Consider the following 25,722-nt stretch of genomic DNA (forward strand, 5'->3'; position numbering starts at 1 on the left):
CTCGGTGACGACTGAGAGCACGCGCTTTTCTATTGGCTGGTAGCCTCCGGCTCCGAACCCGGAAATCCGGCCCGCTCTCTGGGATTGGGTGTTAACTGTCGCGTCAGGGAAGCGGGGTGGGGAGGGAGACAAAAGCGGAGTTTGATTGGGCGGGCGGCGGCGGCGCGGTGCATTGTGGGGGGAGCGGCGGCGCGGAGTCCCTCAGGCGCTCATGGCGGCGATCGGCGTCCATTTGGGCTGCACCTGCGCCTGTGTGGCCGTCTATAAGGTGGGTCACGCGGACTTAGGGCCGCCGTAGACGGGACCTTTGTGGCCAGGGCGGTCGTGCAGCCCGGCCCGGGATGCCTGGCCCTGGACAGCCCGCCCAGGGGCGTGGCCCGTTACACAGAGGTACCCGGGCGCGGTTCTCTGGCGGGGGGCGGGGCCTCTAATGCCCCCACGAGGTGCGAAAGACCAGTTCTGAGTGGCAGTCGGTGGGGGCATTCCTGCCCCCCAGAGCCGGGCTGGGGAGCCTGGTTTGGGGTGGGAGGGGCTGACCCACAGAAAAATCAGGGGCCACTCAAAAGTGAAGGGGAAAAACCCAAACCCACGTTCCCCTCGTACACCGCAGCCTGAGGGTCCTAGGCTAGTAGCTTTTTGTGGGCCCCCTACATTCTGGGGTGGGGCTGAAACGAGGACTTCAGTGTGGGAGGGGGCTGCTGGGAGTGTGGGGCTGGGTGGGAGCGAGCAGGAGTGGGTTAGGGGGACGCTGACCATACCGCCTGAATTTTCCGGGACTGTCCTGGTTTTAAGTACTCTGTGCCCATCCAGTAGTGAAATGTTCCAGAAAGCCCTGCTGGACAATTCACTACTTGATGTGGACACTGGCTTGCGGGATGAAGTGATAGAGTTTGTGCCCTGCCATTTCTCTTCCTGCAGCAGCAACTGTCTTCCCCCTTCCCTGCAGAGCATGTAGGGTGACTCTATTGGAGCTTTGCCAGCTGGGGTGGGCTTCTGGTGGCACATGGTTTCTGGCCACTCCACCACCTACTGCCCCACCACCACATGACCCCTTCTTTCCCCCACGGCACTGCCTCTGTAGGGATGCAAATGACTAGTCACTTCCCACCCCTTGCTGCCTCTATCAGAAAGAGGTGGAGGGAGGGAAGGAAAGGGTGCTTCAAAGTGGCAGCACCACATGGAGCCTAGAACCTGACCCCGGGGTTCACTCAGCACTGCTGCTTTGAAAAGCCACGAGCAGCCCATGCCAGCTGGGGGCTTTCAGCTGCATGTCAAAGTGGCAACGCCACGCGGAGCTCAGGGTCAGCTGGCAACCCCTGGGGTTGTTGCTACATTTCAAAGGTGGAGGTGCCCGTATCAACTAATCAAATAGTTGATGCAAATTGCATCGACTGTTTGATTAGCCAAATAATTGAAATTTTACATCTCTATTCCTCTGTTGCATGGGGCCCCTAGTCTGGCTGCACAGCCTCCTCCTCCACATGTGCAGGCGGCAGCTTGTTCTTGTTACAGCAGCCTCTGCTGGGAGGGGAAGAAGTGGCCAGGTCCAAGGCAAAAGGCGCCAAGTTGCCGCTCCCAGACCTTGACACTTTTGAACTGCTGCCTGACCCCCAGCAGGGGCCGCATGGAACCTGGCTGGGGCACTGCCACCCCCCTCAGGGCGTGTTCAGGCTCAATACCCCTGAGCGCTGCCGCTCTCTCTCCCTCTGTCCCTCGCCATCCTTCTGGGGGAATGGCAGTGAGCATGGTCTGGCGGGGAAGGTCGGGGTTTCTTCACGCACGTGCGCCCACACACCCTGTACCCTCAGAGCTGGAAGTCTGACTTGGTGCTGCAGCCTCATGGCTACGCTGGGATCCCCGCTGCGTGGAGTGGGGAGACTGAGCTCCCTCTCCCTTCCGACCCTGCTGGGGGAATGACAGAGTGCTGTCCAGATGCAGCAAGATGGGGGAAGTAGTCAGTGCTGGGGGACCTGGCTTAAAAGCCGGTTCCACCCAGTACCGTCTCCATGGTGCTGCCTGCTCCCCCTGCCGCTGCCTCTATCATATGCAACAGGGTAGGGGGATAGAGGAGCCTGCTGCAAAGCAGCCTCTGCCCATGGCAGGACCTTAATGGACAGGGGCTGCCACCACCTTGCAGCCCCTGTTCACAATGGCCTGGGATGTCTGCCATGAACAGGGGCTGTTGGACTCTGTGTGAGCCAGGATCAAGCAATCCCGGCTCACGTGGGTTTCTGCACCTCTGCATTTTAAATATAGTAACAGTGTGACAGCACTTACTACATTTAAAATGCAGAGCTGCAGTTCAGGTGGCTCCTGGAGCTGGCATGAGCTAGGACTGCTGAGTGCCAGCTCCTGAAGCTACCCCCCACTACCTCTCTACAGAGGGGCACTTATCAACTAATTGTATTGTTGATACAAATTGTATCAACTACTTGATTAGCCTGATAACTGCAATTTAACATCCTTACCTTGAACCTCAGTCCTCTCTGACCCTTCCCCTTGCCCTGTGGGGCTAGAGTGCCAGAGGAGTCTGGTGTCTCAGTTGGTGAGATCGGTGAGGGTTGGGGGGTTTTGGAGGAGAGTTTTTTTTCTTCTCACTTGTGTGGTCCCCAACTGATTTTTCTGTGGGTCAGTGATCCCCAAACCAAATAAGGTTCCTCACTCCACCGTAAATGAAGAAAGCATTGAAACCTTTGTGTTGGACATAAATTAATGTTTTACTTTATTTAAAATGAAGTTTGATAAACTAACATGAAAAAATTAAAATGCTTCAACTGTTTAATAATTTAAATTAAATTGTTCTCCCTAGCTGCCGCACTAGCAAAATGTTCAGGCTTAATTATGTAATTAACAGTGAGTTTCCATTAGCAATTGGTGGTCTGCAAAAATGTTAATATTGAGCCAGGTGGTTCACAGGCCAAAACGTTTGAGAACCACTGAAATAGTGGCACCCCTGGCATATCTCCCTGAGTTAATGCAATACAAGTTGGATTAATGCAATTGCGGTATAGTTGCACAAAGGTCCTTTAGGGCCCAAATCCATCCCTATTGGCAGAGGATAGTGGGAGAAGTTCTTAGAGGTGTCACACAACACCCTTTACTTCCAGTTGTGTCCATCTTGACCCTGGCTGTACTATCTCCAGGGATGGGGTTTCATGTGACAGGTGGGAGAGGCTTAAGGGATCAAGGGGTGTGGCTAACATCCCCATTTTTGTTTCAGAAAATGAACATAATTAGGGGTTGGTGTGGCTGGTAGGGTGAAGGAGTGGACATGTGGGATATGAGCAGGAGGGGGCCACAGGGCTGGAGCACCAACTCCCCAATGGTGGGGAGGAGCCCCAAGTGTTGGGGATCAGATCCAGACAAGCTGGTGGGGGGTGGTCAGATGTGGTCCCTATGCTGCATGTTCCCCACCCTTACCATATAGGCTGTTGCTCTGTAGGCTGGGCTAGTGAAATGCTAATCTCACTCCTAGAGCCAGGGTTTTTAATTGGCACCAAGCTATTTGTTAATAAACCATTGATGCTATGTGTTAAATTGCCAAGATAGGGAAGCATGCTACTATTTTACTGAGTGACGCCTTTCTTTTTAGGATGGGCGTGCAGATGTGATTGCCAACGATGCAGGTGATAGAGTCACACCGGCTGTTGTTGCTTACTCAAAAAATGAAGAGGTAATTTTTCTTGATGCTGTAGCATTTTTTGTCAGAGAAAGAGGAATGTTCTTTTTTCAATTTGTAACTTATTTTCTATTTTGTAGGTTGTTGGTTTGGCAGCAAAACAAAGCAGAGTCAGAAATATTACAAATACAGTAGTGAAAGTAAAGCAGATTCTTGGGAGAAGGTAAGTGAATAGATATGAAAGAAAAAAAATCATGTGGGGAGTTGCTGTATTACAAATTGAAGGTGAAATGGCAAATACTTCTATAATTCCTGTCAGTACACAAGTCTTCTTGTTAAAGCTGCTCTGTCTATTACATTTAAAATCTAAAGGTTAAGTCTGTTCAGAAGTCTGGCTTTGATAAGACGAATCACAGATTCCCCCCCAAATTGTCTCTGGTTATTTTTTCCGTTATTTAATTAATTGGAATAAGAAGTTAGACTGAATATTCTTTGCCAGTATTGGTTTGTAGAGTCAAATTGAAATAGGAATTTGCTAATAGGTAATCATTACACTTCATAACTTGTCCTAAATAATGGTGGGTTTGGTCTACTTTGCAGTGGTAGTGAGGACTCTTATTACCAGAGTTCATTATTTGTATGCAGAAAAGGTTAACATATGGTGCAGTACCTGTCCTGAATTATTTATTGAATTAAAGAAAAGTTCTACCTTTATTAATAGTTTTAGTCCTACCTAATTAAATGTTCAACCCTGTAAGCATAAAGGCATCAAATATCATCCATAAGATTTGTAACAGAAAAAAAAGTTGGAGAGAATCTGTGTGTAGTCTCATTTTTATTTTCCTTCTGGTAATAACTTAATCTGCTTGTAATTGCTATAATTATTTACAGCTGATATAATGAAAATGATACTGAAGTATGATCCTGAAATAAAGATTATATTAACTACCTAAGATACTGCTAATTGTTCAGATTTGATTTTATTTTTTTTATCAGTGAGGGTAGTATTAAGTAAATCAGAAGTGATCTGATATTTTCTCAGGATGTGCTTTCTTTTACGTTTTAAAAAATGGAACTTGGTAAAGGTCTTTTTTCCTTGGGTTTTTCTGAGAGAGGGTGAGGGCTCAGAGCTGCTGTTTAGTAATAATCATTGCAACAGGGAGTTTGACTGAAACAAATAAAACACAAGTGGACCGAGTCTCCTAATCTGAAAAAGTGAGCAGTTAGTTAGCTGAAACCACACACCCAATGCCACTTGCAAAATTATAGTTTTTAATTTGTTTTCACAGCTCTGGTGATCCACAAGCTGAAAAATATATTGCAGAAAGCAAATGTCCAGTAAGTATGATGCATGTTTTCTCCATAGAGTTGGAAATATGCTCCCTTGGGTAATATGCATTAAGGAGAATTTCTGAGAGGGTGATTCTTTAATGCAGTCAAACTAGCTTTTATTAACATTATAAATAAATGCAGAAAATGCTCCATAGGAAACATGAAACTAAAATGTTTATTACATAAGCAACCACAATACTGAATCTTAAGCTCATTATCCTTGCTACTGGAAAGCTTTGTTGCAAATAAAACAATAAAATGTCACTAAATCAGGATACAGGGCTGATCTCTATCTCTGGAGCTCACAGGTCTGAGGGTTTGAGTGCCAGATCAACAATTGACTGCCCTGCATTCAGCCCTTGTCACCCCCCTTGCTTCCTGAGGAATGACAGCCAGGTTGCATTAATCCTTGGCCATTAATCTTGATTAAACTCAAGTAAATAGGGACATAACCTAAAAAAATACGAGTTCTCTCCAAAGTCTTCCTTATGTGCTTGGGAGAAATTATGTTTTAGGTACTCCATTTCCATTATGTATGAGATCCAAGTCCTTAGGGAGTTTTGGCCCTGTGTTTGAATGTAATATGCCATGGGCTTCATCATTCAGGCCTGGATAATGTATGTAATCTTTATGACCCACCTCATTGGTCAGATCCATTGTGGAGCCATCATACCGTTTGAGTCGAAAACTAATACGAAAATGTTTGCCTGGTTTAGTTTTGTGGGACTAGAAACCAAATTAGACCTAAACATTATTTTTTATTAGAAACATTTTTAAAATGAGTCTTACTGTGTTACCTGCATATGTTGGCTTTATTCCTAGATCACTGAGAAGAATGGAAAACTCCAGTATGAAATAGATAATAAACTTGTTTGCCCAGAAGAAGTTGCAAAGCTCATATTCAGTAAAATGAAAGGTAAATAGGGAGTAAAACATTAAAAGTAATAAACCTTAGTTATATTAAGGCATCTTTCAAAATAATATTTTAATCAACATGTTCTGCCTCTGTAAACAGAAACTGCTCAGTCAGCTTTGGGTTCAGATGTCAATGATGTGGTTATTACTGTACCATTTGATTTTGGAGAGAACCAGAAAAATGCCCTTGGGTAAGAAGAATGATTTCTCTTCTTTTCACTTAGATGCAGGGGGACAGAATGGCTCAGGAGATTGTTGATAGGATATGGACACTTCCATAGCTAGACCCCAGTTCTGTAACTGATAATACATGAACAGATTACTCTGTGTCTATGTAATCTTCACAGGTATAGTAGTCTGACTATCCACTAACGGTTACAGGACTGGAACCTTAGTTTGCCAGTTTGAATTTGTACCACACTGATGATAAAGGTACAATGCTGGCCCTGTTGAAGACTGAAGGGAATTTTGCTACTGGCTTCAATAGAAAGGATTTCACCTCGGAAGTTTTATCCACCTAATAATTGACGTGTTTCATTTGAAATGCTAATGGCCTTAATGCTATTTCTCTGTAAGTATTTTACACCACAATTCTGACCATCACAATTGGGACCAAGTATCGTCTTTATGGCTTATTTTACCAGGAAGCCCAGGTGCAGCATGAGCCTGGAGATTGAACTCTATTCCCATCATAGAATCATAGAATACTAGCACTGGAAGGAACCATGCTAAGAGGAGTCCAGATAGATGTCTATTAAAAATCCCTTTTAAAGTATGAATATTGTGAGTCTTAAACCAGCAAAGGCTTTTGTGTTACTCAGAAACTTTCATGCTCACCAATTAATTTGAGAATGCTAAATTAGTTCAATGGCTGTTACAAATTCGTATTGGAGTGTGTCAGAATGACTTAGTACTTCTGTTTCAAGAATGAAGGCAATAGATTTTTTTACCTGGAGGAAGTGAATTATAGACAGTTTGAGTCATTGAATAGTTTTTTTTGGAAGCAGTCAAGGTAATTTGGATCAAACTTAAAACCAAACTTTCCTGCTATATCAGTGCAAATAATTCTTATCTAACAACGTTAGGGAGTTTTACATTGTTATATTTTGTGTTTAAATGTAAACTTTTTCACTTTCAATCATTTTCATATATACACAAATTCAACTAGATGATCCAGTAACAATTTTCATTATAGACAGGGTTTTTAATAGTATTTCTTGGCTAGATCAAAATATCATATTGCATCTGGGTAACATAGCTCTGGTATACGTATGTTGATGAGGCCTCAATAATATATATCACTATGATAAATGAAATGCAGACCTTTAACTGATGTATCTTATCACAGGCAAGCTGCTGGGGCAGCTGGATTTAATGTTATGAGATTAATTCATGAGCCATCTGCAGCTCTCCTAGCATATGGAATTGGACAAGATTCACCCACTGGGAAAAGGTTAAAATGCTTTTATCTTTGTGTGTGTGTTTTCAATAGTTAACTGTGGTTGCTTGAAAACTGGAGGTTAGATAAATAATAGTGGTATGTAATTATTAAGGCTTTATTATGATCAGGGCTCGCCGAACCGCAGTGAGCCCCGCTCACCAGCCACACTGTGTGGCGATCTGCGCATGTACAGATTGTTCTGCACATGCGCAGATCGCCCGAACCCGGCTTTTCCAGGTTGTAATTTACTCGCCACGGGCGAGTAGATTGCATTATTTGTCGAGCCCTGATTATGACTATAAAAATGGGGAGGAGAAATTGTATTGTCATAACAATAAATGCAAAAATCAGACTTTGTTAGGAAATGCCCAAACAACACAGTATTTTAATTAACATTAAAGTTTGTCATTGGATATTTGAAAAGTTCTGCAACCTTCATTTCAGGGATGTTAGTAGTTGCCAGGGTAACCGGTTAACCAATAAGCAACTACTTACTGATTAGCCGTTCCAGTTAATTGCAACAACCTCCACCCTCTCTCCCCCTCTACGTGCTCTGCCCGCTGGTCTGAGTTTTAAATGCAGAGCATGCAGGAGAGCCACCTGCCACACCACGCTGCTCTCTCGCCACAGAAAGAGGCTGCTCTAGCTTGGCCCCCCTGCAGACGGGCTGTTGCTGCCTTGCACTGCTGCCTCTGGCACAGAGGCAGCAGCACAGGGTGGCAGGTGGCTCCCCAGGAATGGGGCCAGCAGCTAGGAGCGCAGTGGCATGCCAGGACCCGGGCTGCTCCCCATGGGGTCAAGGAGCCCCTCCTCCAGTGCCCCTCTGCGCCCAACCGGGCTGGAGCCAGCCTTGGGCAGCCCTGGGCTGTGCCGGCCCTGGAGCTGCAGGCAAAGGGCTGGGCCAGGCAGGGAAGAGACTACCTCCTCCCCCCTCGCCTCTTCTCACCCCAGCACTGTGATTGTGCTGGGAGCACAGGGATGGGGCAGGAGGGGAGGCAAAGGAGGATGCAGGGGCAGGATGGGAGAGGGTAGGGGTTGCACTGAGGGGTATGGGGCGATGCAGGGGATCAGGTTGGAGGGAATCTTGGGGCTGAAGGGAGTGAGGCTGGAGCAGGGGGAATACGTGAGAGGGGGATAGTTTTACTTTGCAGAAGCTGCACTTTCCTTTACTGCCCACTTCTTTGTCTCCCTCCCCAACTAGCTATTTGTCTGCGTTCTCACCCTCTCGCTTTTTCTGCTGTTACGCCCCAAAACTCCCTCTCTACCCCACCCCACCCTCTCTTCTGCTGCCAAACTCCCTTCCAGACCCTGCCCTCCTCACCGTGTCCTGCATCCCTATCCTGTTCACTGGCAGACTTGTCCTGCACATTGAACCCTTCACTTTGTTCCCACCCCAGAGCCTAAGGGGATCCACAAAATCCACTAACTTTGGAACCAAAGAAAGTAAATCTGGCCTATTGGAAGCCCTGAACCTCAGTCCTCTCTGTCTCTTCCCCTCATCCCATGGGGGCTGGAGTGCCAGAAGAGTGAGGTGTCTCAGTTGGGGGCCACATCAGTGCAGGTTGGAGGTCTTTGGAGTTTTTTTGCTTCGCACTTGTGTGGTCCCCAACTGATTTTTCTGTGGGCCAGTGACCCCCAACCCAAATAAGGTTCCCCACTCCTGCCATAAATTTAAAAAGAACTTAATTTGCATTATGTTTTTAACTATAGTTAGAAGCAATGAGTACGATGAAATGTATGTATTCTATTGGTTTAATTTTCAGGGTTTTTTGTTTTTGTTTGTTTATATGGCAGCAACGTGTTGGTTTTTAAGCTAGGAGGAACATCACTCTCTGTGACGGTTATAGAAGTAAACAGTGGAATATATCGTGTCCTTGCAACAAACACAGATGATAGTATAGGTGGTGTCTGTTTCACAGAAGCCTTAGCACAACATTTAGCTTCTGAATTTCAGAGGTAAGTGCTGAATATTTTACAGCTGCAGTAAAACATGAATTGCTATTTATGTTAAGACACTATCTCTTTTTTAATTGTCTAAAAATGTACTGCAAAACCCACATGGCATTCCTGCCTGAATAGTGCCTTGTTACGTCAAATCTTACAGATTGAGCTGGTTTGGGGTTCAATAATTGGAGCTCAAAGGAACACTCCACTGTTGAAATAAATAGTGTTTGAATGGATGTTGCTCTTTACCTTTGAGTCAGTACTGAATACTGGGCTATTGTGTTAGTGGGTACTATGCTACTAGATGTGCCATCTTCTGTGTAAGATCTGCAACCAATGTTCTCTCTATTATGGTCTTCCAGGTTATAAATTAAGCTCTTCAGGGCAGGGGTTGTCATTTGCTGTGTTTGTACCATGCTTTTCATGATGAGAACCTCCACCTGGTTCAAGGCACTAACTAGCGTATAAATAATGAATAATAATCCCATGCACTTTAGCAAAAGTAGGATTGGGTGAATTCATTTGCCTACATAAAAGAACCCCTGTAAGTTTCAGTTGAATAACATTCATTTTCAGACTAAAATTGTTATATAGTATTGCTGTACAATTTCTTTTTAAAGCTGTCTTATTCCAGTTCTGGGGGGTGTTTTGTTAAATAATGTCAGCTTTTTTTAAATCTATTGGAGAATCTATTGTTGTTATGTGTCATTCATAATCGCATTGTCAAGCTTATAGACTGCTTTGAGATCCTTTAGATGAAGTACCATGTCACAACTTTTGTCTAATGTTCTGATTTTTTTAAATAGTTCTGATAATTGAAGTTAATATTGATTAGCTTCAGGCTTCTTCCCATATTGCATTCATTTAGGACAATGTTTGTCAAACTGGTGCATGGACCCACTCTGAGAGAGCTGCTGCCAAGTTGCTCCGGTTTATTTAGTTACTGGCTCCGCAGCCAAGGAGCCTCATGGCTCCCATTGGCTGCAGTTCACCGTTTGCAGCCAAAGGGAGTCACAGGAAGCAGTGTGTCCTGAGCCACTGCTTCCCGTGGCTCCCTTAGGTTGCAAATGGCAAACCACAGCCAATGGGAGCCACGAGGCTCCATGGCTGTGTAGCCAGTAACTAAACAAACCAGAGTGGCCCAGTAGCAGCTTTCTTAGAGTGGATCCATGGACCACTTTGAGAAACACCGATGTAGGAGATTGTCCTGAGGAGAGACTGATGAAATCTCTACTTATTAAAACTCTAATTCGTGGATTTCACCAAATAGCAGTGTAGAATGTGTCCTTTGCTTGAATTTTGAAGCAGACATTTTTCTTAGTACAATTTGAAAGTCATTCAGAATAATTTACTGAAAAATGGAAAAAGTATTAAAGTGGCTCCTAACTTCTTGAAAGCATTAATGTATAAGGCATTATGTTTAAAACAGTTTCTCAGTTGTAAAGTTCTCTTTTTAATACAGATCTTATAAACATGATATAAAAGGAAATTCAAGAGCGATGATGAAGTTAATGAATAGTGCTGATGTTGCAAAACATTCTTTGTCAACCTTGGGAAGTGCAAACTGTTTTGTAGACTCATTATATGATGGCCTGGATTTTGATTGTAATGTGTCCAGGTAAGGGTCATCATTTTGGAAGTACTTCTGATATTTTCCTTAGGATTATTTTATAATGTTATATTTCAATTTTGATTGTTTTTTGGGGGGGAGGGGGAAGTGGGCAGGAAGGGAGTTAGAAAACTTAGTTTCAGAGGGGAGGAATACTGAAAATGAAAACAGGTTTTTGATCTCTTTCTTGCATCACCAAAGTTTCTGCTTCTGTGAATATTTTTGTTGACTTTACTCTCAGATGAATAAAGACTGCAAGAATTGAACTAAGTATGAATGCATACTTCTAGCTGGGGTTGTAAGCAAGTAGTTGACAAGACTAGGCTTATCAGTTAATCTAGTTGACTACTCACATTTCCCTACCCCTTGCTGGGAGAGGGCGGGGTCCCTCAGGCAGCGGGCCGGGGGATTGGGTCAGGGATGCCTGGAGGTAAATAAGGACACGTGGGGGTCAGAGGAGAGGAGAGAAGAAAGAAAGAACACCAAAGGGACAAGGAACGGAAGAGAGGCACAGAGGAGAAAGAGATAGGGGGAAGGAGCTTGCGGGGGGGGGGGGGAAGGGCGTTGAAGACCGCAAATTCCTTGAAGGAACCCTAGGAGGGCAAGGAGTCTAGTGAGAAGGGGGGAGGAAGCGACCCAGAGCAGTGGGAGTGGGAGGTGGTGGTCACAAAAATTCATCTAGCATTTTAGGGGGTCGTGGTATCAGAAAGTTTGAGAACCCCTGGGCTAACCATTAAGTATTCATACGGTTAGTCAACTATTCTCTTACCCGATAGCTAACATCCCTACTTCTAGGATTGGATTTCAGGTTCTGACAGTTGACTTTGAATGGTCCCCAGAATGTAGGTATATGTTTGGGAGAAGAATTTCACCTGTATTCCATATGTGCTATTTTCCTGACTTTTAATTGAAGGACTTCTAGTCTTAATAAAATCAGATGCTATGTTACTATGATGTATTAAAGACAGGGCTTGAAAACTTACTGGGGATCTGCTGACCAGAGCTAGATATCAAAAGAAAGTGTATAGGGAGTCCTTATAAATGAGAAAGATAGGGAACTGGGATTTTTTACCAGGTATATTGTTCCAAGAGTATCTTTTTAGATCCACCTCTAATTAGCCGGAATCTGATTAAAATTTTAAAATTCTGTCTCTTGTGCTGAGAGGGGCAGAAACTTTCTTTCCGATCTCCCTTTATCATCACTCTAGTCTATACTACTCTACCCCCACCCTAGAAGCTTGTTTTTATTTCTCTAGAGGATTGTCCTCCCCTGTGAATTCTGCTGCTACTCATTGTTTCCCCAATTGCCAGTAGAAGCAGAATAAAATAGGGTGCTTGGCAGTTTGAGTAGCAGCAGTTCCATTTTGCAGCTGCTGTCTGATACAAAAACAAATTTTAAAAAATTACTATCACAGTAGCAGAGACACTGGAGTACCAACTTTAAAAAAGCTTGGATTGCTCTAGTTCAGGCTTATGGATTAATATTTTGTTTTAATGAAAGTGATTGGGGAAACTTTGTACATTCTTTCAACCCATAATGACTTGAGTAGTTGTTGCATAAAAGCTTCTGCCTATGCTATTACTTGATTTTACACATGCATTTTTCTGGAAATACACTAAACTGTAAGGTCCTGCCAACACATACATGACTTAGAGACTGACAAAAACCTTCTGCTGACTGCATTGATGTGGGGATTGAAGGGGGCAATAATATCACTTAATTACTGATGATTTGTAAATAATTCTCTGAAGCATCTGAAACACAGCATTGCCTTTTTGTTAAACCTTGCAATTCTGTAATCTTTGTTAAACCTTGCAACTTTGTAACTCTCAGTAACTTTGCTTTATAAGTTCAGAAAATTACTGTAAACTTGGTGACTGTTGAGCCTTGCAATTTTGTAATCTTTGTAACTCTCAGCCGTTTTGCTTGTAACTTGCTCTCAACTGCATTCTCCCCTGAGATATGAATGTGCGTGTGAGTGGAGACTATTGTGTGTTTGGGATTAGAAACTGCAAGGCTGACCTGTGGAGCCAGGTGATGAGTCATCAGACCAATTAAGGAGACTGCTGCTCTGCTGGATCAAGGGAAGTCTGTTGAGTCAAGTGGATGAGTCACAGGGATTGTACAGGGGCAATAAAAGGAGAGAACACATGGCAGTAACTCTTTCTGAAAAGCTCCTCTTTCTGCAGCCAGTTTCTTTTCTGACCAGCTTCCCATCCACGATCAGCAGACAGACCCTCCAGAATCAACATGCCTTGGCTCCTTCTGCAACCCATATGCCTCTGTAAGGGTATGTCTAGACTACAGGGTTTTGTTGACAAAAGTTTTGTCGACAGATACTGTCAACAATGCTTCTGTCGACAAAGAGCTTCTAGACTACATCCAGTTCTGTCGACAAAGCAAGCCGCTTTGTTGACATAACAGTGTGGACGCAAAGGACAGTGTAGATGCAATAATGCCTTCTATCGACAGAACTCTGTCGATAAAAGGCGTCATTCCTCGTAGAATGAGGTTTACATACGTCGACAAAACTGCTGAGTTTTGTCGACGTTATGTCGACATAACTCAAAGGCAGTGTGGACGCAGGTATAGTTTTGTCGACAAAAGTCCACTTTTGTTGACAGTACCCTGTAGTCTAGACACACCCATAGTGTGTGAGTGCCTGAGGGCAGGAATGAATATGTGCAAATTAGTGAATGAATGAAGGTGTGTTTGAGAGAGAGAGAGAGAGAGATAGTTGGTTCCCCTTTAGTTTAAACCTTTAGAGCAGCTCTATCCTCTTTAGTTTAAACATATAGTCAAGCAGTGGTCCCCAACGTGGTGCCCACGGGCACCATGTCGCCCACCGGGGCATTTATGTGCTCCTGCCGAATCATCTGGGCCAGCCCTAGGTGCGTGGCTCATGGGCGGCCCCCGGGCGCGCAGAGCATGCATGGCCCCGCCCCTGGATGCCCAGGATGTGAGTGGCCCGGCAGCCCTGAAAGGTTGGGGACCACTGATATAGTGTATGTGTAAGTGTGTTAAGTATTGGGTAATTGACTAATCGAATAGTTGGTGCATTTTTTGCATCAACTGTTCAGTTAGTTGATAGGGCGCCTCTGACTTTGAAGTGTAGCAACCGCCCTATCAGATAGAGGCAGCAAATGGTGGGGGAAAGAGACAGGTACTTCAAAGTGGCAGCACCTCAAGGAGACCGGGGTCAGTTGCTCTGTGCAGCTCTGCCACTTCGAATGCTATGGGGAGCCCAGTGTCAGGCTCCTCATGGCATTTCAAAGTGGCAGCATCTCGTGGAGCCCGGAATCAGTTGGGGAATCCCTTGCTGATCCCAGGCTCCATACAACACTGCCGCTTTGAAATGCTGCACGGAGCCCAGAGTCAGCTGGGGAGTCCCTAGCTGACACTGGGCTCCACGAGACGCTGCCACTTTGAAATACCGTTAAGGAGCCTGATGCTGGGCTACCCGTGGCATTCAAAGTGGTAGCGCTGCTGCTTTGAAGAACCCGCCTCTTCTCCTCCCCTCCCCCCCTTGCTGCCTCTATCAGCAAGAGGCAGCAAAGGGAGGGGGGGAGAATTTGCTTATCAGATAGTCGACTAGTCCTTCAAATCTCTTTTAATGTGTACTAGTGGAACTTTGGGTAAGGCAAGATTTTTTTTTTTTAAATGCGTGTTAAGTGCTTCTTTTTTTTTTCAGCTGTTTTTCACAAAAATAAAATCAAAGTTGAATCCACAACTTTCTTGATGTATCTGTGAAACCATAATATTTCTGAGACTTTCACATCAGTACATGGCTCCTGCTGTTACTTAATTCTACCAGTTAAAACTATGAAAACAGTATGCTGTTGAAAATAGCTTTCTTTTCCAAAGGATGAGAAATTGTATTTTCTGTTTACTTTGCATTTTCTCTGTTTGTTAAACAGGGCCAGATTTGAACTGATTTGTTCTACACTCTTTAATAAATGTGTAGAAGCAATTAAAAAACTCCTGCAACAGATTGGATTTACAGCAGATGACATTAACAAGGTAAAGAATCTTTTCTTCTGAGGATGCTTGTTAACTCATTTGGAAAAACACCTGGGAAATATATTAATAAGGAAGGAGTCCCCAGCTGACCCTGGCTCAGGGTAGCGCTGCCCTTTTGAAACTTAGCCCTGGCATTTCAAAGGGACAGTACCATGGGAGCCCGGGATCAGCTGGAGTCCGCTGCGGCTCCCAGGCTCTGCTCTCGCAGCCTGTTGAAAGGCAGTGGTCGTGTAGCAAAGGGGCAGTGCTGCAGGGAGCCTGGGGTCAACTGAGGACTCTAGCTGATCCCAGACTCCCACTGTTCTGCCCCTTTGCAAAAAAAGAGAATCCTCTGAACTGTTATTCATGCTAAAATTCGACACTTTACATCTGAGTCTGAACAAAGGATCCAGTTATCTTACCCATTACAAAGATAGCTTCCCCAATTATCACCTCTAATATCATTATCTCACAGACATTTACCTTCCCCTCCACCCCCATTCCCCTTCTGTTCTGAAATGTGATTTGTCCTTTTCATATGTGTTCATTTTTTTTTAATTGTATCCTTTGGTATATATGGTTGTGACAATTTTCTTCCACTATTTGATCTGAGGAAGTGGGTCTGGCCCACAAAAGCTCATCATCTAATAAACCATCTTGTTAGTCTTTAAAGTGCTACATAGTCCTGTATTTTGTTTCAGCTACACCAGACTAACACGGCTACATTTCTATCACTATTCTACACTGCACTGTTATTCTGAAATAATAGTCTTTATTCCAGAAAAACCATGCTAGCATCCACAGAGCAATTGCATTATTTTGAAAGAAAATCGAAATAAGAGGGCTTTTTGTGACGTTGGTAAACCTCATTCCACGAGGAATAACACCTCTTCCAAAAAAGCTCTTTCGAAAGAGGGTGTGTGTGGTTGTTCCACTGCCACTATGTCGAAATAGCTACTCACCAGGGCTATTCTAAGTTATTCCTCCCTAGTGCTTCCTAGGGCTCTAAATTGAGAGAGCGCGTCCTCATTAAGGGAGCCTGCCTAGGATTAATTTTGAGGCTTCCCTGTAGTGTGGACGCTGAATTTCGAAATAAGCTATTCCGGAAGATATCTTCCAGAATGGCTTTTTCTGAAATGAGCTTAAAGTGTAGACGTACCCTAAGGGTTCAGAGGTCAGACACAAATAATGTATTTATATATTTTTATTGTAGTATTTGTGTGGCTTTTATTCAGTGGTCTACAGAGCAGTTTAACCTTTCGTAATATAGTAGCATATTCACTTATGTTCTGTAAAAGTTTTGAGATCACTGAGGAATAACATTTTTCAGGTAGTTCTATGTGGTGGCTCTTCTCGAATACCAAAATTACAACAGCTGATTAAAGACCTTTTCCCAACTGTGGAGTTGCTAAATTCTATTGCACCAGATGAGGTCATTCCCATTGGAGCAGCCACAGAAGCAGGGATCCTAGTAGGGAAAGAGAACCTCTCGTTAGAGGAGGAGGCACTGTCTATTGAGTGTTCTGCTAAAGATATTCTTGTTAAGGTATGTCTCATTTTAATACTGTTTTTTTTAACTCCACTGATGCAAAAACAGATCAATATTGGTGGTGACTTACTTAGAAATGTCTTATTCACTGATATTATTTCAGTGGTGGTTGTCAGCCGACGGTCAGGGCAGTGTGTGCGTGTGTGTTACACCCAAGTCTTCAACTGCTGAGACACAGAGTCTTGTTGCAGCGGGCAGCCTAGGAGGCTGGAGGGCACCCTGAAAAGTAGTTTAACGTCCGTGACTTTACTGCTAGGACCGAGGTCCCGTCGCAGAGGGTAGCCAAACAGGCTAACAGACGCCCCAGTGTGTACAGGAAGAGCTTATTACGCTTCAGATTTTAGCTGCTAGAATTTCATAATTCCTTCGCAGCGGGCAGCCTCGGGGAGACTGAGAAGCGCCCCAACTGAATTTTGCCACCTGGGTGTGACACAAATTCAAACGCCCAAGCTCTTCCTATACTATGTGTGTACTATACGCCTAAGACTTTAACTGCTGAGACCGCGGGTCCCTTGCAGTGGGCAACCTGGAAGAGGTTGAAAGGCGCCCCAATAAGTGTACAGGGAGAGCTTATTACGCTTCAGATTTCAGCTGCTAGAATTTCATAATTCCTTCGCAGCGGGCAGCCTCGGGGAGACTGAGAAGCGCCCCAACTGAATTTTGCCACCTGGGTGTGACACAAATTCAAACGCCCAAGCTCTCCCTATATCTGTCCCTTTATGACCGGCTGAAGTTCTTTTGTTTGTGTTCGGTTCGGGTACAGCAGCACGGGTTCAAGTCAGAAGCTTGACACGCACTGGCTTATTTATAGGAGAAAGAAAGAGAAAAGAAATAAAGAAACTTGGTTCAGTGTATATAGATATATATATTTTATAAGTGAATGAGGGCACCCCACTTGTTCCCAAAGTTTATAGCAAAATCACCTTACCAAAGGTGATTTACAATAGAAATGAAGCAGTTTGACTTTAAGAAAACTATAATAAAGTAACTAACTTACAACAGAGAGACAATTAGAGTGTACACATAAAGAAAAACACATTGCAGGTACAATTCTCACCCCTGCGTTCCAGACTTGGCGTGGCCAGCGTCTTTCTCTCAATCCCTCGGGAAGAAGTAGGGCGAGGTTGGGCGTCCCACGGACCTCGGGAGACAATCAATACCTGCCAGCAGGTGTAGGTGATTGGAGCTCAAATTGGGTGGGCAACTCAACCCTCTTTATACCCCTTGGGTCACATGGGCTTCTTCCTGGTCTTAAGTGGCCAATCAGGAAAAATGGCTTTGAATGCCAAGTTTCCCACGAAGGGTGCAAAGCATAATTCACACCTGGGAAGATGCAGACAATGGGCACCTCTGGTATGTGATGGGCGAAGATTCCTCTCCCGAGACAGTGCAGGCGTGTCAATTACTGATACTAGCCATCACGGCGACGGGAGGCCTCCCAGTCGTCAGCTAGCCCATTTACTGTCTGGTTTCTGTTTATGGTAGAATAAGGGACAGGCACCACACCTGCGTTCCCAGGGCATCAAAGGCTGACTGCCTTTCTCTTGCTCTCTGGGGGGGGGAAAAACAAGATGGGGCTCGTGGAAAAACAAGATGGGGTGTTGTGTCTGGCTACAGTGGTAGACATCAGTAATCTTTCTACCACTAGCAATTACATTGCAACTTCTTACTAAATAAATCAACATGTAGGGCTTGATCCATAGCCTGTCAAAATCAGTAGAATTAATAGGCAGTAGGTTTAAAACAAACAGGAGGAAGTTTTTCATCTCTCAGCACACAGTCAGTCTGTGGAATTTCTTGCCAGAGGATGCGGTGAAGGTTAGGACTTTAACAGCGTTCAAAAAAGAGCTAGATAGATTCATGGAGGTTAGGTCCATGAATGGCTATTAGCCAGGATAGGTAGTAATGGTTTCCCTAGCCTCTGTTACTCCAGAGGTGGATGACGGGAGGGATCATGTGAGGATTACCTGTTGTGTTCCTTCCCTCTGGGACATCTGGTATTGGCCACTGTTGGCAGACAAGATACTGAGCTGGATGGACCATTGATCTGACCCAGTATTTCTGTTCTTATGTTCTGTTGATTTCACTGGGCTTTGGATCAAATCTTTACCATGCCATAACAACTGAATTTACCATTCTAAGTGAAGTATTTTCTATAGCTACAATAGGAAATGCTGCAAATACTGCTTTGCTGCAGCATTTGCCTTTATTATGAGTTTTAATTATTTATACTTTTAAACCACTGTGTGTGTCTGATGATTAAAAATCAGTTTTCTCTTGCTTACTTCCTGTTGAGTGGAGTAAAGTAAAACTATAGATTATGGAAGTGATTCAAATCTGAAGACATTACAAAGTTCATAAATTAGATATATCATGCTAACTTTTCTTGTTTGTTAGGGTGTAGATGAATTGGGAACTGACAAATTCACAGTGCTGTTTCCATCAGGAACTCCCTTGCCAGCACGAAGGCAGCACATCCTTCAGGCTCCAGGAAATAATTCTTCTGTATGTCTTGAACTATATGAGTCTCTAGGGAGAAGTCTTGCAAAAGAGGAAAGCAAATTTGCACAGGTTAGTACATACAAGAAGAAGTTAATTTAAATTCTTGGTGTAAATTATTTGGAAAGCATCAATGTACAAGAATAGACTTTTTGTTGGGAGTGGTAGGCACCACACCGGTTTCTCTAGAAATTGCCTCTTTAATCCATTCCCATAAGCATATCGTACTGAGTTTCCAACCACAGTATTTTTAAAGGAATTCTACCTTTACCTACCACTGCTTTGCAGACTCTTTTTTTTTTTTATATGAGCACTGCTGAAATGCAGCAAGCAACCAGCCCAGCAGTGTACTGCACAATGGTAAGTTAGGAGAAAAAAAACTTTAGCCAGAAATGGTGGGATAAATAGCATATAACGTGCTACAGGTTTAGTTCTAGTCTGCCTAGAATGGATAGGATCTTGGTTTTAATTACTGCTTTGAAAATACAGTCTCAATCCTTCTGATTTAGAGAATTTAAAAATCAGGTACACTCGACACTCCCTGTATGAAAAGTGGTGAAGATGCAATATTAGCTTAATGCATAGAGAACTTGGCTGCAAATCAACAGAATCCTTGAGGAAATGCTTCCTCCAGAAAGCACTGTTTGTCTGCATTCTGTACAGTGCTTATCACATCTAGCTGGAGGTACTTTCATACCACTTCTTAGCCAAAGACCAAGGTTTACAATTATTTGAGCTTTTGAGAATTGAAAATTTACATAGTGAGTAATTTAGAACCTGATCGTCATAAGAGGTGGTGAGCATGTTCAACTGCTACTGAAGTTAATAGGAGTAGACAGTCCACTGCCCCTTTCAAGAACAGACCTTGCATAGTCTTTTCTACTTGAAGGACTTCCTTATATGAAGTGATCTCAAGAGAAGGGTAGAGCCCTACTTATATAGAACTCTCTTGCATGCACACACACAGACTTAACTGTTTTGCAACCTACCTTACATCTTAACTTACAAGTAATAAATTCAGAACAGACTAAATAACATGCAGCTTAACTACAGCCTGTACAGTTTTGATTATTTTTGGAAGATGCAGTACTTGTGGCTTTTCTGAATTTTTGTCACCTCCATTTAGGAGAGTAAGGGTACGTCTAGACTACCGCGTTTTGTCGACAGATACTGTCGACAAAGCTTCCGTCGACAAAGAGTGTCCAGACACATTGAGTTCTGTCGACAAAGCAAGCTGCTTTGTCGACAGAACTCCGTAGTCTGGACGCAATGTTACAGGCAATAACACCTTCTGTCGACAGAGTTCTGTCGACAGAAGGTGTTATGCCTCGTAAAATGAGGTATACCAGCATCGACAAAACTGCTGAGTTCTGTTGACGTTATGTCGACAGAACTCAGCGGTAGTGTAGACGCTGGTATAGTTTTGTCGACAAAAGTCCACTTTTGTCGACAAAACTAGGTAGTCTAGACACACCCTTAGAATCACAAATGTAGGACTGGAAGGGACTTCAGTAGGTCAAAGTAGGAATAAGATCTTCCGGAAAAGGGCGCTTTTTCCGGAGGATCGGGGCCAGTGTAGATGCTCTTTTCCGGCTTTTCTAAAAGCCGGAAAAAAGCGGCGGACATTTTTATTTAAATACCGCGGGGGATATTTAAATCCCCCGTGCATTTTCCTATTGCGATTTCAAAAATTACCATGCCCCTTCCGGAAAAGGGGCCAATGTAGACGTAGCCCTGGTGTTGGCCACTGTTGGCAGACAGGATACAGGGCTAGATGGACCTTTGGTTTGACCCAGTATGGCTGTTCTTATGTTATGTTCTAACATTTTATTTGCATATTCATTATTTACATAATTAATATGCAAATAAAAAGTTGCCTGCCCGCCTAGCCCCAACCCAGCCCCTTGCTCCCCAGTGCCTAACACCCTTTGACCCCTACGTCCTGTGCCTTTTGAACCTCTGACCCCTACAGCCCATGCTGACACCCTCTTGTCCCATGACCTCCCACGCCTTCCCCTTTGATGCCACCCCATTCCTGTACTCCGCAGTGAGGCTGCCCCCTCTAGGGAGCGTGGCTGTTGGCAGCGTGCACACTCCCTCCTCCTTTGTGCTCTTTCCTTTTCCAAGCATGTGTCTTGCCCCCATGGGTAAGTGCGGCCGGAGAAACATGGAGCCCTGCCCAGGCTGCCATCTTACCTGGGTGGGAGAGGGGGGAAGGCGCCTTCTGCTCCACCGTCTCTTGCCACTGCTGAGCAAAATTGGCCTCGCTGGGGGCGGTTTGTTGGCGGCGCACATACTTCTTCCTCCTTCGTGGAGGAGAATGCAGAGCCCCAGCCAGGCTGCCATCTTACCTAAGTGAGGGGCGGGAGGAGAGAGGGAAGTGCCTCCTGTGCTGCCACCGCCTCAGCCCCAATGCTACTGCCAGGCAAAATCAGCCACCACGGCTGCTGGACATGAGCCACCACAAACAGCCGGCTTTGTGACCCAGCAGCTAGATTATCTGACAGGTGTTTATTTAACCTGTTCTTAAACTTCCAGTGACAGACTCTGCAACCTACCAAGGTAATATGATTCAGTGCTGAAAATGCCCTTGCAGTTAGGAAGCTTTTTCTTAATGTGTAAACTGAATCTCACTTGCTACAAAATAACTCCATTTCGACTTGTACTACCTTCTGGGTAAAGGAAACAATGTCTCATCCTCTTCTTTGTACAACAGCCTTTATATCTGCTTAAAGACTTTTCCTGCCCCCTTTCCCTCGTCTCTTCTCCTAACTGAAAAAATTGGGTTTGTTTAGTTTTTCTTTCTTTGTAAATTGAACTTCAATCATTTGACTGCTTTCCTCTAGAGATGCTGTCCACATCTTTCCTAAAGGATGGTGCCCAGAATTGGGCCTGATCACTGCTGAGTAGGAGGGAAGATTTACTCTTGTTCTTGTATATGCTCCTGGTAATACATCCCAGAATGATGCTCACTTTAACAGTATTATTGATTGATCTTTAGTTTGTGATCCACTATAACTCCCTGATTCTTTTCTGCAGTATTCCTTCCTAGGCAGTTATTTCCCATTTTGTATTTCGGTTGTTGATTATGAGTATAGCACTTTGCATTTACCTTTACTGAATTTCTCATATTTCATCAGACTAATTTCTCCAGTTTGTCAGCTGAGTTGAGGTCCTTGTTTTAAAATCCTACACTTTCAAGAGTACAACAGAATAGGCAAGTGGGCTCTAAAAAATTAGAGCAAAGGAGTTCAGCATTAACTTTTATTGCATTTCTGGAATGTAGATACTAGTTCTCTTCATGTATTTATTTTGCTTTGTATCGGTGCATATTATCATTAGCCTTTTTTTTTCCAAACAGATTGTACTCCGGGATTTAGATAAAAAGGAAGGTGGTCTTCATGCCATATTAACTGTTCTCACTATGAAAAGGTATCAAAAATCCAAAATATTTCCTTGTCAGTGAGTTAACTCACTGAGTGCCTGTGAAAACTACATTTTGAGAGAAATAGCCTTTGTTTCTGCTGCTAACTTCATCTGAGAATTTATATTTATTTTTCTCTCTCAGAAAGAACGGCGGTTAATTATCCATGGGGAGGAGTTTGTGGGGGCATCTGATTTATATTTTTCTAGCTTCCCCAAAAGCAGTGAAATATTGATTCTTGATATCATGATGTAAAGTTTTTGTACACACTATGTTGAGAGATATTTTCAAGACTTCTTGTGTCTAATATGTAAATATTCCACTTTTGCTTAGGGATGGATCCTTACATGTTACCTGCACCGATCAAGAGACAGGAAAATGTGAAGTCATCACTGTTGAAGTGGCATCATAAATTTATTTGAAAGGAGACTTTTTTTGACTTGTTTCTCCAAGTGATGGGTGATAGTTTGTTTTAAATATTTTTAATGCGCCATTGAAGACTGGAATAAACTAGAAAATAACATCATTTCAACACCAAATCTTATATTTATTTTAAGTTACAAATGGAAAAAATGCTAAAGATCACTTCAGACTTTCAGATAACTTTAAGATTTGCATCATGTATTTATATATTTTAAGTTTCCTAAAATGAAACACTCAAATGTTTTATTTAGTAACAGGAACTGTTGATTCATCAGTCATGACTAGCCAACCAGCAAACACGCAAAAATCAGTCACCTTTTTGTGGATGAGTCTTTAAATTTTGTACCAAGTTATATCAAAACTTGAGTAATTTTAAAACTTCATCTAAAGACTGGCAAAGTCTGATCTCTTTTGGAACTGGGAGTACTGAGTGCGGGTGTCATTAGCTTGAACAATGTCAAACGGCTCTGTAATCACTGTGTAGAAAGCTTGTATGAGGGAAGGTGTGTGTGTGTGTGTGTGTGTGTGTGTGTACATTTATAGAATAATAAAATATGGTTTTATATACATGTTGACACACGCCATACTTAATGACATGGATGCAGACAAATCTCTCAAACCCAATACAATAAATTCAGATCATTACCTGGTTTATGGTGGATAGGAACTGGCATGTTTCACTGCTTAAAGTGTAATGAACATAATTTACAAATACAGTTTTTACAGTACTTGGGGTCCAAGTTTAGAGAAGCTGACCACTGGCAGTCCTGTTTATCAGTTCACATTGACTTCAGGTCAGCATCAATTCAGCTCCTGGTCTAGCTCTTTCAGCTCAGAGAAATGTAAAATGGTTAAAACTGTAACCCTGATTGACTGCAGTAGTACAGTACTTCATCCTTCTCGCCACTCCTTCAATTTACGACCCTTTAATTTCAAGCTGATCTAGTGCTTAAGGTGCTAGCATAAGAGTTGAGACCCACATGCAGTTCCCTGCTTTGCTGCAGACTTCCCATCTGACCATAGGCAAGTAATTGAAACTCACTTTAATATATTCCCCCATCTGTTAAACAGGGATAACAGTATCGGGGACCTACAGGTTTAGTGCTTTGGAAGAGTCTCTAGGAGGAACCCCTTCAGTGTGTCAGACCCACAAGGGATCTTCCTCTTCCTCTAAGTAGGTCATGCTACCATTCTGCCTCCTTGTCTGAACTTTAGGGGATCTTGCACACCTTGAAACATTTTTCCTGTAAAACTCAGGTATCATTTAAGCAGTAGAGCCTCTTTTTTGATTTGTTCAGAGTCCCCAGTATCAACTCATCTGACTGTACACCTCTATAGCTTTGGGACTGAGAGGGTGAGAAAGTGGAGCCAGTCCACAGGGTCTACCATGTACAAATGGCCAGTCTTTTCAAAGCCAGTGACATAGGCATCTGATTACAGGGGCAGCGTTTTGTATCTATGCTCCCTGCAAGATTGATATTCCAGGGAGAGTTAATTGTGGGGTTCTCAGCTGAGAATTGACCATGGGAGGTCAGACTGAGAATTACAGAGCCAGAACATTGGCATTCACTACAGCTTGGCTGGGCTCTGGATTAACCAGAATGGTCTACCTATGCTTAATTTTCAGTTCTCTGTGCTAAGCATAGGGCTTTCTATGCAGTTGACTAATAAACTCTACTGTTTTAACAAAGCTGTTTTGCCACTGAAAGTACTCACACTGCTGGTAGAGACTTGCATCATCTCAGTTTGAGCTTTGTTCAGTGAGTCCAAGTGTGAAGCGGGAATGCTGGAACCCCAGAGTTTGTCAAGGAGACTGGAGGAAGAGTGAGAACCCTTGAGTGGTCTGGCACACTGAAAGAATTCCTCTGAGAGCCTGTTAAAATGCTGGTGGAATAGTACCAATCCTGTGAATCTGGGACAAATAATACTCTCATAAGGGTATTATGAAGACAAAATCAATAAAGATTGTGAGGTACTCAGTACAATCTAAAACTTTTATTTGGTGGCAAAATAAATGCATTTGATCAGTATTCCCTATGATTCTTCTTACCTTCCTAACCATACACACAGACTATAATGGTTAGGCAATCTAAGTGAGTTTGAAATCCTTAGACTCAGACGACTGAAGGTGAAATCCTGGCAAGATTGTCTTGGTCCTGTTTGTGACATACAAAATGTTAATATGAGAGAGACCTTAAAAACTAAGGTCCTGCTAGCTCTCATACCCATGAGATCCCAAGTAATGTAAGGAATGACTGTTGTGTGCTGAATGTGCACTTAGCTGCTATCCTCCCCCTCTAGATATGATTCTGATTCTGGAGTGTATTTATTTTTCTAACAGACAAAGCAAAGATTTCTAATAGCAATAAGATTGACTGGATTATAGGCACGCAATGGTTAATATGCTCTTGTTGTTTGTCAGTAAACAATTGAATTGTTATTGGTTTAGTCTGGCAACTACTAAGTCCCCTTGGGGAAATTCAGCAACAGATCTTATAGATGTGTAGAAGAGAGTACAGAACATGCTGCCCTGGTTTAGTTCCATGTCATCTGTTCATTCCTCACAAAAATGAACAAGCAAGCTGGAGATCAGTGCTGTTGCTAGAATCAATATTCTGAAGTTAACCTGAGTTCTCCAGAATGACCCCAGGACTTGGCAGCACTATTCCTGCTGGCCAGATCAAGGATTGGAAGCCCCCTTTTATTTTTTTTCCCCTGGTAAACAATCTGGACTGCCCATGGGCCTATGGTTGTATACTAGGACAAAAATATTTTTGGGGTGTTGAAAGAGAGCTCAGTGGCAACCAAAGTGTAGGAAGACAGAGTCAGGAAGAAGTAGAAGAACCCAGGAAGGGGACAAAACAAGGAGGGATAGAAGAAAAAATAACTGGACAGAAAACAAATCTGTGGTGACTGGAGAATATGGAAGGAGGAGGAAACAAACAGGTGTGCAGAAGAGTACCTTCC

The 25,722-nt window shown here is 43.5% G+C and overlaps 1 protein-coding gene across 2 annotated transcripts; it reads left to right on the forward strand.

Annotated features, from left to right (window-relative positions):
- Nucleotides 1-116: 116 nt before the first annotated feature.
- HSPA14 (heat shock protein family A (Hsp70) member 14) lies at nt 117-24,783 on the forward strand. Of its 2 annotated transcripts, none has more exons than XR_012903232.2 (14): nt 117-268; nt 3,593-3,673; nt 3,760-3,842; nt 4,909-4,957; nt 5,774-5,867; nt 5,967-6,057; nt 7,215-7,319; nt 9,102-9,263; nt 10,714-10,869; nt 14,779-14,881; nt 16,191-16,406; nt 18,856-18,980; nt 22,270-22,340; nt 22,666-22,761. XR_012903232.2 is itself a non-coding variant. In XM_075926084.2 (14 exons), exons 1-14 carry the CDS (start codon nt 212-214, stop codon nt 22,742-22,744), a joined length of 1,521 nt encoding a protein of 506 aa, XP_075782199.2. In that variant the 5' UTR covers nt 118-211; the 3' UTR covers nt 22,745-24,783. The 2 variants fall into 2 exon arrangements, 1 of the variants encoding a protein (XP_075782199.2); XM_075926084.2 differs by having other exon boundaries at nt 118-268; nt 18,807-18,980; nt 22,666-24,783.
- The last annotated feature ends 939 nt before the right edge of the window (nt 24,784-25,722 follow it).

This window comes from Pelodiscus sinensis, chromosome 1, assembly GCF_052426305.1.
Source record: "Pelodiscus sinensis isolate ZL-2025 chromosome 1, ASM5242630v1, whole genome shotgun sequence".
NCBI classification, from domain to species: domain Eukaryota; kingdom Metazoa; phylum Chordata; order Testudines; family Trionychidae; genus Pelodiscus; species Pelodiscus sinensis.